The sequence below is a fragment of the Eurosta solidaginis genome, chromosome X (assembly GCF_040869045.1).
Source record: "Eurosta solidaginis isolate ZX-2024a chromosome X, ASM4086904v1, whole genome shotgun sequence".
Lineage (NCBI taxonomy): Eukaryota > Metazoa > Arthropoda > Insecta > Diptera > Tephritidae > Eurosta > Eurosta solidaginis.
Window position 1 is genome coordinate 110,131,465 of NC_090324.1, and position 12,777 is coordinate 110,144,241.

General features: G+C 41.4%; 1 protein-coding gene across 1 annotated transcript in view; it reads left to right on the top strand.

The window, feature by feature from the left end:
- Pur-alpha (Purine-rich binding protein-alpha) overlaps nucleotides 1-12,777 on the top strand; it is a 1,789,254-nt gene that overhangs the window by 1,147,045 nt on the left and 629,432 nt on the right. Inside the window, exons 3-4 of the mRNA XM_067758290.1 lie at nucleotides 827-948; nucleotides 1,016-1,118. Of these exons, the coding sequence (XP_067614391.1) occupies nucleotides 827-948; nucleotides 1,016-1,118 (225 nt within the window). The remainder of the gene's footprint in view (nucleotides 1-826; nucleotides 949-1,015; nucleotides 1,119-12,777) is intronic.

Consider the following 12,777-nt stretch of genomic DNA (forward strand, 5'->3'; position numbering starts at 1 on the left):
GGCTTACGGCCGAAGCGAGAGCTGAAGAGAAGGGGTCACTCAACATCCTTTCTTCCTTACCTAAATGAATGTTGACCCGTACCATGCGAGCGCCCATTTCATTCAGCTAGCAAGATCAATGAATTATATCTGAAAAAAGTCATTCACTCCTGCTGGCCCACCTGCGATGACGGAGGTGCTAACAGAAAACTCATTACTTTTAAACGGCCTGTGTTATGAAAAATTTATGACATGAATAGCTACTTTCGCACTTCTCATGGCGGAAATATACAAGGTAACAGCTGATTTGTACTTTTTTAATATGATTTAAATACATCAACTTCCGGCACAGTACGATTTTGACATTAGTCCATCGATTAACAAAAACAAAGTACATGGAATTTGTATTTATGTTTGTAGGTATGTCACCGTACTGCCACCTTGTATGGTTCCGCCATGCGCACTTCTGGGCATTGCCATTTACATGTGACGGTTGCATTTGCTTTCAGATATATTGCTGTGTTGCAGTTGTGTTTTGCTATGTATATGCTACATAAAGCATTGTTTCAGGTTGGGGTTATATGTTGTAACGCTGTGATTAAATGTTCATCGGACTATGTAATTGAATTATGTGAAACAAATGGTTTCAATTCTATCAACAAATTTCTACTCTTATTCTCGAACTAGCATCTATCCCCACATTATCAACCATAAAACACTAAATTTATGTGTTCTAAGTAGTGTATTAAAATGTAATCAGTTGCTTCTATAAACTCTTTTGTACTTTAGCAACACTTGATCAATCTGTAGATGAAATAAATTAATTAGTAAATTGTAAATTTCCCAGCGCCGACAGGAGCACCCTTGGGAGAGCAGGAATTGGCAACAAAAATGCTTCAAATACAATCAAAGCGTTTCTATTTGGATGTGAAGCAAAATCGTCGTGGTCGATTTATCAAAGTCGCTGAGGTAATAATATAAACAAAATATTCTGGAGTGTATAATTGTTCTTTATCCCAATCACATTTACTTGTAGATTGGAGCGGATGGCAGGCGCAGTCAAGTTTATTTAGCCTTATCAACTGCAGCTGAATTCCGCGACCACCTTTCCACATTTAGTGACTATTATGCATCTTTGGGTAAGTTATGCAGACTTGATGTAATACCAGTCCCCGGATTTTAAGAACTGTAAATTCAGATTCCAGTCAATAACTTATATAAGGGTGAAAAAATACAATAAAACAAGATACTGCTTCATGTTTTCTAAAGCCTTAAGATATCAAAGCACAAGAGTTAAATGCTTCCCAACAGGCATTTCTATAATCGTTTTTGAAAATACCTCAAAGTTAGCTTGGAATACACACTGTTCCTTAACAAAAAAAGGTTGCTAACAAATGGTACCGAAAAACTGACAATCCCAATTTGTTTGAGGCCTCCCCTGGTTATAAATCTGTTGAATGAAAATCCTACCAGATCCATTTTGAAAGAGATACGTAGTTTTCATATTTTCATGCGAACAATATTAACAGCACAAAAAGGATAGATCGTTGACAAAAATTTCATCAAAATGCCAAAATGCTACCACGTTTAAAGTTTTATCCTAATAAAAAATCAGTTTCAATTTTATCCTAGCTGCTCCTCATTTAAAGAAATAGCATTTTTTGCATTTTCGTGCATTCCTGTACAAAAGTATTATACCTACACATATATATATATATAGGTATTTTAGTATTTACATTTATATACATTTTTGTAAGTGCATAGCAACATGTATACATACATATATACCAAAATGTACATAAAAATAAAATAGAATTTTTTGCCTATACTATATTTTTTTTAAGCAATGTTAGGAGCAATTGTACGGCTGTTTTGTGTGAAGTTTATTTAGAAGATGTCGTTACCATAGCATCCCTAAAGGAGCGTTGGCAGTGATTTGGAAAACATTCCGAGCGTATATCTGCGATGAAAAGCTTTTCAGTGAATTTAATCTACTTGCTTGTCCATGCGATAAGTGACTTGTAGAGCATGATTTTCGTTTGCCGAGAGAGGACTTTACTTTTCAATTGCCAACCAAGCCCGAAGTAGCTTTTATTGGCAAGAGTAATTCTTCGCTGGATTTCAGAGCTGACGTTGTTGTTAGTGTTCATGCTGGTTCCCAAATAAATGAAGCCTTTTACTATTTCGAAGTTTTGGCTGCCAACAGTAGCGTGGTTGCCAAGGCGCATATGCGCTGACTCTTTGCTCGATGACAGCAGGTACTTCGTTTTGTCCTCATTCACCATCAAACCCATCTTTCCGATTCTTTTTCCAGTTTTGAAATTTTCTCCAGCATCAAATTAAGGGGGCACCCTGTCTGAAACATCGTTTGGTTTCGAACGGCTCGGAGAGGTCCTTCCCAATTCTGCATGAGCTGATGGTTTTGCTCAGCGTAATTTTTGCGGGAACCCCAAATTCAGACATAACGGCATATAGGCAGCTGCTTTTCCTACTGTCGAAGGCGGCTTTAAAATCGACGAAGAGTGATGTGTGTCGATTCTTTTTTCGCTGGTTTTGCCCAAGATTTGGTGCATTGTGAAAATCTGGTGGATGGTAGATTTACCAGGTCTGAATCTGGACTGATAAGTTCCAATCAGCCGAATCACGGGGGGCTTCAATCTTTCGCATAATACACTTGACAGAACCTTATATACAGTTTGCACCATGTGGACCGGGCAAAGAACACTTTGTGGAATGCCCCACAATATTTACGTTAATACATACATCAGGTGATCTAGTATATATTGCGGTAGTACCGTTCTAATAAATAAATCAGGCGATCCAGCATGCCCAATTATGATAAACAAATTTAAGAACAAAGCATAAAAGGAATACATAATCACCTAACAGTTTTTCAAGAAAAGGTTTTTCGGCCGCTATAAAAGTCTGAGCGCAATTTCTGCACATGAAGTTAAGCCAGTAACTTATAATACTTTGTAATATTTGGATCACTTAAATAAAGAACTAAGAACCTAGTTTTCGTTGTTTAGTTATTGGATACCAAAAGCCCCCACAACTGGTGACCCCGACGTGATGGCGTGATTAGTTTTTAGCAGTTTTGGAAGTAAATTATATTGCGTTAACTATTCCGCGAAATTGCAAGTACATTTTTCAGTGCACTTTGTGGTCTGGTTTTGTAAAACGCACGCAAACGTAGCTCTATCGTCCACGTACAAAGTGCGAATTTGGAATTTTTGAGAATTATCATCTTTTTATGGTGGTGTGATTCACTGATATCGTCATGCCAAACAACACTTATACACCGCCTGATAGTACGGCGCCACTTCAACGTGTTTTGATACGGTGCCCCGCTTTCAATGCCGAACGTCCAGCTGTATGGTTCGCCCAACTTGAAGGGAAGTTTCATCTTGCCGGAATCACTGACGAAATAACAAGGTATCACTACGCTTCATCGCAGCTAGACGCCAAAGCCGCCGCTGAAGTTGAAGACATCCTCTTAAGCGTGCCAGCAGATACGCCTTACAGTCGCCTCAAGGAAACGTTAGTTGAACGCCTTAAACCTTCTCGAGAGGCACGCCTACAAATGCTGCTCGATAAAGAGACATTGGGCGACAGAAAACCATCACAGTTTCTCCGGCATCTTAAGAACCTAGATGACTCCGTGCCTGAACGTACCAAGTGGCTCATCAGACTACCGATGACAACGCAGTCTATACTCGCATCACAAGCAGATATTAATCTAGAAAAGCTGGCAAGCCTTGCTGACAAAATCCACGAAATCGCATTGCCAACAGCACACATAAACACCATACAGGAGCCAACGAAAACAGCATTAGAGGAACGATTTTCCCGTCGGGAAGTTTCAATTGATGAATTAGCTTCTGCGTTCAAGGGCCACATGTTCGGTGCACGGTCTCGCTCTCGCTCCAGACCTCGTTCGAATTCTCGAGCAGCCTCACCAGCACCCGAAAATAATATGTGTTGGTATCATCAACACTACGGTAGCAAAGCCAAACATTATAGAACTCCTTGCTCGTTCCAGGGAAACCCTACAACGGACCGTTAGCGGCCCCTCATTTAAATCAAACCGCCTTTTCGTAACTGATCGTGTCACCAAAGTCCAATATCTAGTAGACGCTAGCGCTGACCTCTGCACATTTCCGAAATCTCTTGCTACTGGTGCATTAAAACGAGTAAACTACTCCCTTATTGCGGCCAACGGCTCAACCATCAACACATATGGCTGTATAACCCTATCGCTGAACTTGGGCCTGAGATTCGATTTCAAATGGCGCTTCATTGTAGCTGACACGACCAAACCTATTATTGGCGCAGATTTTTTAACGCATTTCGGCATTTTACCTGACCTGCAGAACAGCTGCCTCATTGACTCAACAACTGGCTTAACGACCTCATGCAAGATGTCGATATCTAAAATTGTATCAGAAATCAAAGTCGCACCACTGAAGTCTTCATGGTCAGATCTTCTCAAAGATTTCCCAAATTTGACGAAACCTGGAGGTATATGCTTACCAGCGAAGCACGCTACAGTACATCACATAGCCACTACACCTGGCCCTCCCATATCAAGCAAAGCGCGGCATCTCCCTCCTGACAAACTAAAAATTGCCACGGCGGAGTTCGATAAAATGATGCAACTGGGAATTACTCAACGTTCGAAGAGCCCCTGGTTATCCCCGCTCCATCTTGTTCCGAAAAAGTCAGGTGAATGGCGTCCATGCGGGCACTATCGACAACTGAACGCACGAACAATACCAAATCGATATCCTGTTCGCATTCTGGAGGACTTGACTGCCAATCAATCTGGCAAAGCGATATTCTCGACCGTCGACCTGGTACGCGTGGCCACGGACGACATCAGCAAAACAGCTATAATTACGTCATTTGGGCTTTTAGAGTTCCCGTTCATGACGTTCGGACTATGGAATGCCGCACAAACATTCCAGCGGTGTATCGACGAGTTTACGCGCGGCCTAGATGACTTCACTTTTCCTTATATTGATGACATTGTCATCGCATCTAAAGACAGGGAATAACACCGTAAACATCTTCGAATTCTATTTGAGCAACTTGCGAAATTCGGTGTCGTAATCAACACTGCTAAATGCCGTTTTGGGCAGGCAGAAGTAGGCTTCCTTGGACATCGCATTTCTGCACACGGAATTTTACCGCTTCCTGCGAAAGTGAAGGCGATCGTCAACTTTCCTCGGCCTGCAACGATACGTAAACTGCGTGAGTTCCTTGGTATGATTAATTTTTATCGTAAATTTCTTAAAAATGCTGCCAAGTTTCAGAGTCCCCTTCACGAGTACACTCAAGGGGCATCTATTAAAGGTTCTAATCCGGTAAATGGGCGAAGCTGCTTTTGTCGCATGCAAGGAGGAATTACGAAAAGCCACGTTAGTGGTATACCCGGATACAACGCTTCCGTGGGCTATTTTCACTGATGCATCTGAGTACGCTATCGGAGCTGTCCTCCAGCAACGGCAAGGACAAAACTGGGAGCCACTCGCATTTTTCAGCCAAAAACTACAACCCGCACTTCGGAAGCACTGCCCATACGATCGTGAGCTCCACACTATCTACGCTGCATTACGAAAATTTCGTTATATTTGTGAAGCTCGGCACATCACGATCTTTACGGATCATAAAACATTGCTTCACGCTTTTGCCCAGGATCCCGACCGAGCGACGCCGTGGCAGTTTCATCGCTTAGACTTTATCGGTCACTTCACCACCGACATCCAACACATAGCTGGATAGATAGAAAGATAACATCGTTGCTGATGCCCTTTCCTGCTTTGAAGAAATCTCAGCAGCAGCGCCTGCCAATGAACTTGCCGATGCACAAGCAGGCGATGACGAACTTCAACGACGTATACAGGGCCTACAACACGATACACTTGCCCTTCGTCCTGTCATTATTCCAGGATGTGATAAACCTATGTACTGCGATGTTTCCGGTGACTTAATTTGCCCATTTGTTCCTGAGCTTCTGAGGAAGAGAATTTTTGACGCCCTTCATAGTGTCAGTCATCCTGGGGAACGAGCTTCTACAAAACTGGTAACACAACGCTATGTCTGGTCCAACATTAACCGAGACTGTAGACTGTGGACTTGCACATGCATATCCTGCCAGCGAAATAACGTAACGCGTCATGTCTTAGCACCTACTCAAGATTTTCCAGGACGCACACGCCGCTTCGAACATATTCACGTAGATATTATCCGACCATATACCTCATCTAGAGGCTACCGTAATTGCCTGACGATCATCGATCGATTCACGAGGTTCCCAGAGGCGTTTCCTATCGATAACATTGGAGCTGAATGTGTTGCCCGTACGCTTTTTGCGGGGTGGATATGCCGCTATGGAGTACCACTGCGAATTACTACCGACCAATGAACACAATTTGAAAGTCAACTTTTTGTCTCCCTCGCTCGTCTCCTGTGCAGCAAACGCCACCATTTTCCATCCGCAGTCCAATGGAATGGTGGAACGCCTATATCGCCATTTGAAGGATGTGATACCATGTCATGAAAATAATTCATGGGTGGATATGCTACCAATCGTGCTACTCGGAATACGCGCTTCTTGGAAGGAAGACCTTCGAGCAACTCCAGCCGATCACGTTTACGGTGAACCGCTTCGTCTACCCGGAGAATTTCTTGCTCCTTCGCATCGTTCTGGGCTGCCACCTTCAAATATCGCAGAACGTTTGCGAGATCACTTCGCTAACCTCGCTCCTCAACCCCTCACCCGACATGGTCAGAGAAAAACATTCATTATCAAGGAATTAGCGAACTGTTCACACGTTTTCGTTCGTCGGGACGCCCCGCACCATGCGTTTACTTCCCCATATAAGGGGCCTCACCGAGTTATTTCAAGGCACGATAAATATTTCGTGGTAGAGATCCGAGGCGAAAACACTGTAATTTCTATCGACCGCCTAAAACCAGTATTTTTGCTAGCAGAACATGATCAGCCTGCTAGTGAAAACACCAATAATTTGGACGACAGTGATAGAACACTTACCGAATAATCTTCACCTGAGTCACCTCAATTCGGAAGATCTGGCCTTTCTTCATCTTATCGTCCATCTGAATCCGATTCCAGCTCAACTACGCCGGCAATCCCAAAACGCGTCTGATTTCAATAAGCTGAATCAATTGTTCCCAACATGTAATACTATTAATACTTTTTTCGAAGAAGGGGAGTACTTGTGGAATGCACCACAATATTTACGTTAATACATACATCAGGTGATCTAGTATATATTGCGGTAGTACCGTTCTTATACATAAATCAGGCGATCCAGCATGCCCAATTATGATAAAGAAATTTAAGAACAAAGCATAAAAGGAATACATAATCACCTAACAGTTTTTCAACAACAGGTTTTTCGGCCGTTATAAAAGTCTTAGCGCAATTTCTGCACATGAAGTTAAGCCAGTAACTTATAATACTTTGTAATATTCGGATCACTTAAATAAAGAACTAAGAACCTAGTTTTCGTTGTTTAGTTATTGGATATCCAAAGCCACCCCACACTTCGATTCCAATCGTCGTGCATGCAGTCGACCGACCATGTTTTGCAAAGAAGCTGATTCATGCGCCCTATCAACTTTTCGTCGCCGTGCTAGCTCCGCAGTCAATCCATCAGCGCCCGCGGCCTTGTTGTTTTATAATCTGGTAATTGCTATTCTGACTTCATCATAATCGGTTGGGGGCATTTATTTCATCATAATAGATTGCGAGAAAGGGTTCGTCATCTCTGTGCGGTAAATCGCTGTATCCATTTAGGAGAGCAGAGAAGTGTTCCCTCCATAATCTAAGTACTTTCTGGACATCGGTCGAATGGTCGCCGTTTTCGTTCTTACAAGAGTTTGCCCCGGACTTAAAACCTTCCGCCTGTCGCCGAATTTTTTGGTAAAATTTTCGGGCATTCCTGGTGGCTAGCAGCTGACGCTCCTCGCACTCAGGTGTTTCTGCCTTTGCTTTTTTCTTCCCGAATATACGTCTCTCTTCCCTTTTCAACTAGCGTTAGCGTTCACACAATCCACATGTTGCGATAGCTTTTAACGTAGCCCTTTAGGCAGTCGATAGCCAATTTTTTCCTCGGCGGCAATGCGAGTGCTTTGGAGATATGCTCCTGCATTCCGTCGGGTTGAGTTGTGTAACGACAGCCTGCCTCCATACTGGCTTGAATGGGTGACAGCGTGTATATGTGTCTATGTGTTTATGTGTTTTGTGTCCAGGTCCTTGCCTTAGCCGCAATGTTACCATTAACATAATATTAACATAATAACATTAACATTGACAACATTGTACCTACAGTGAACACAATGTTGCACTTGGCATCATGTTGTTATAATAAGTAAAATTTCACCATGTTGCTAACAACCTGACGAATGATATGTAACTATGTGTTTGTTCTGTTCGGTGTTATGTATATGGATGTGCATTTGTACAAGGTATTATGTATGTGGATGTGTATTTGTGCAAGGCTATGAGCGTGTGAATGCATCAGTGTGAGCGGTCAAGGCACGAACCAAATGTATCTGTGTAGGTGTTCGTTTTATGGCGCGGTAAGCGTGTGAGTGTATGAGTGCCTGGTTTTATAGATGGAAAATACGGGAAAGCCGAAAGGAAAGTTTGCATGTATAGGTAGGAATTTTAGGTTTCTGGGTAACGTTCCTTGCCACGGCGGTAGCTATAAAAGGGCACAATGTTAGGCAACGGATAAAGTTTTATTCTATCTGTGCCCAGCGAAAGTGCCAAAGTGCAAGTAAAGTGCGCGACTTAAACCGGAAAAAAAAAGTACCAAAGTGCAAGTAAACTGCGCGGATTTAAATCGTTTTTGTTGTGCGCGCCGCCAGTAAACGCGCGTAACCTGATAAGTGCCAGACGAGGACCAGAAATCCTGCCCGGGAAATCAAGGATCGAGGTAAGCCAAAGTCATCTGCTACTTGGCGTGCGTACAGGCAATTTGCTCCCATCTAGCGAATTGCTCAAGCAAGCCAAATAAAAACTGCATTAATGCAGATGCATATATACGCAGATGCGTGTATATGCATTCGCAGCCATGCACACACAAACGCCCCATGTACATATTCACTAAGCGTTTTGATCCAAATGTAAGTACTTTTAACTAATTCCCACCATTTGTATTCCAGGCCACCTCGCCAACGCAAAGGATCCACTGGGCACAGCGTTCCGACGGCACACAGCCTCCACAACAACGCAATACACGTTTCCTTTCATCGGCACACCATTTTCTTTCACCAGCAACGAATCGTTTCATTCCTTTATTTGGTCATCAGCGGCGCAACGCCAACAACAAGCACTTCACCTTTTCCACTGGCAATAACAACTCCCACCTGCGGCCACACGTTTTGGTACGGGCAATATATTGTCACCACAACAACAACTACAACAACACTACCCTTTTGGCCTCTTAGTCGACGGCAAAACGGCCAACAACAAACACATCGTCTTTTTGAAATTGGCGACATCCCGCCCAAAAAAAGAAAAAATTACAGCATCATTTTGGTATTGGCGACGCAACGCCAACAGCAGTCATTACACCACTTTAATATAGACCACATATATATTTTTTTCATCGGCGGCGCAACGCCAATTACAAGCACGACCACTTATTTTCTATTGGCAATTACAATTTTCACCAGCCACCACACATCACTCTTTTATTTTGGCATCGGCGGCGCAACACCAACAACAGCCACATATTGTATCAGCAAGATATCGCCACAAAAACAACAATACCAGACACACATCCACCGGCCTGTTCCACAGAATTCATTGTTACCAGCTCATCAAGCCCCTAGAGGCCAGCAACCAAACCACCAAGAATAGGGCAAGGTTATTAGAATATGCACATATTATACACAAGTGAGGATTTAGCAAAAACAACACTGCCAACAGGAAGAGCAGCCTAAAAGAGGGTATGGCGAAGATCATCAACAACTCCAACAAACCACCACGGCAGCAGCAGAAATAACCACTGAAGTTTTATTTCAAAATTTGTTTGTTTCCAACAAATCGTACTTTTTTATTTTATCGCCTAGATTTAATATATGTAGCTAATCATAGGTATATTCCTTTTTGGAGGTAGATTCGTGGTAGGAAAAAGGGTGGGGAAAAAGTTAAGGGCTTAGATCAAATTATCTTTAATTCTGTGGGTGTTAGTTTAAAGATTTTACTAACTAATTTTTCTCGCTGATATTTCACTGCGGTTTTTGTTCATTTTTTTGGAAGTTTGGTTCGATTAATTAGTCATGACACTTTTCGTTTTGATGAAATCTCTCTGATTAGCTTTATTGGCAGTTTTCCCTATTTTTGACAATTATTTTTAATACTCTTTTTATTCTTTTTGCGGCCCGCTACTATGTTCTGAGTACACCGATCTTTATCGGTGTGCTCTGCCCACAGTTCCACTTCCGCACATGTTTTTTTTCGGACTAAGTCGAAATTATGCAATTTTGAACTTACTTATTTTACTAATTTGGTTTGCAGAGATCGCACATACATACTTATTTGCCGGAACGCTTCCGACAAACTTACCCCTGGCTTCCGCACATTTAGCCTCAGGAGCTTGATTTTAAGCGCCTGAAAAATCGTTTGAATCTTTTTCATATGTTTTTTTTATCGAATTTTTTACCCACGTTTTTTCATATTGCCAGCACGGCTATAACCTTATTACTATTAATATGCAAACATCCAAGATCGTAAGCGATCGATCTTAATCAGTGTTTGAGCGTGATTATATGTACATATGTATGTTTGAGTTTTCTTGTTTCAGCTACTCAACTGCAGCGGCGCCGTTGGATAAGAAGAGTAACTCGGTGAGTGTTTTGAGTGAAAAATCAAAATTTATCAAAATACACCTGTTTGGGTGTATGTACATGTGTTAGCATAGATTCCTGCTCTTGCAAAAAATAGAACAGGAATTAGCAAATCAGAAAAATAAAAACCGGTTGCAACGAACATATGTGCATGCATAAAAAACGTCACAAACGTACATTTGCACTCACATACATACCATTTGTTTTTATATACACATAAATTCTTTTCCTTTGATGACCTACTTTTGCTGTGTACATAATTGATCTTATGTTTACTTGAGCGGTTGCGGTAGATCAGGGATTAGGGTACTTGATTTTTTTGTTCGCCCTCTTATTTTGTTTAATCTTATTTGAATTTGTAATTTTATGATTTAGAATTAGCTCTATTAATAATATGTCATTAGGGTGGCCCTAAAAGTTTAAATTTTTTTTAATATGAGTTCAGACACTTTGTCTATTGGTCATAGGTATCTTGTATTGCATTGAATTTGAAATTTATCTACTTCTTCCTGCATTCCCATGAATTTGTAATGTTATATAGTAATAAAGTCCAGCATTATATTTGAGCATTTTATTTATTTTTATTTTGAGTAAATAGAAACTCTAGAAATTGATACTAGTTAAGCCTTTTGAAATCCTTGGAAAATTATTTTGTAGTAAACTTTGAGTTTAAAGTTTTGTTGAAATAATTGAAGTAGTAGTAGGGTGTTAGTCGGTAATTTGTAAACCAAAAATTTTGTAAATAAATTATAAGAATTATGTTTGGATGAAATTTTAATACATTCATTATGCAGAGCTAAAGTTTTAAGTTTGGTGTTGGTGCTGCGCTTGTGCGCTGAAAGGTTAGGTGAAGGTGAGTGTATAGGGAAAATGACTGAGTGACAGGGGACAGACTCATGTCAGGTTTGGGGGCACTGTAAGGTAAACAGGAGTCAGCACAGTGCCCACGGTGCAGTGCAAGTTGCACTGCAGAGGGAGGGTAGACTCCACCTGACAGGACAGGCCTCCATCTTTTTCCCCTCTGAACTCTGCCCCTCACGTTCATTTCTATTTGTTTCAGCTTTCCCTTCTTTTACAAAATATGCAGATATGAACCCCCTTTTTGTTCATGTGGCTGCGGGTGAGGACGGTGGTGAAATACCCCGCCCAAGACGACGAGCTAGCCTGGGCCCGCGAGCATACCTGCTTGCCGCCGCTCCTCGCCACCCAAACAGTCAGCCACGTAACAGTTGTGCTCACATAGAGCAGGTGTGAGAGTCGAGATGCGAAATCATTTGCATTCTGTTGCAATTACAGCAATTCGATGTCTAGTTTTCCTTGTGTTTTCTGTTCCTTTGTTTTAGCCGCGAAGGTGCGGGCGCGATTTTGGCTGCGACGAGATAATGGTCCGAGCACCCATAGATTCAAAACTTCCTGATTTATTTCAGAAAAATTATCTAAGTAAGTCAAGCTGAGTTAAGGTCCTATAAGTATCGCCCGATAATTAAGTTTTTTCTCGGTGGACCGACCAGGCTAGAGCGTATATCTTTTTTTAACATTTGTGACATGCTCCATGGGCACAGCATTAGGTTTTACCCTGCCGTACACGAATTTCCAACAGGTGAGCACTTTTGTCTCTTTGCAATAATTACGCATTTGATGCTTATTTACGAATAAATAGTAATTTAAAGAATCAAAAAACTACGCTTTTATAGCTAACCGAACTAAAAATTAAAAAGTAGTTTATAATCACAAATGGTTTATGTTACAGTAGTAGAAAGTCAAAATAAAATTTTTTTATAATAAAATTTAAGTTATTAACAGAAGCGTGGTGTTCATTTTACTATATTTTCATAACTCTACTCTTATAGAAAGTTGCAAATAGAATAATTGAAACATCTAATATATTTTAAGCAAGCTGCTATTGCAACT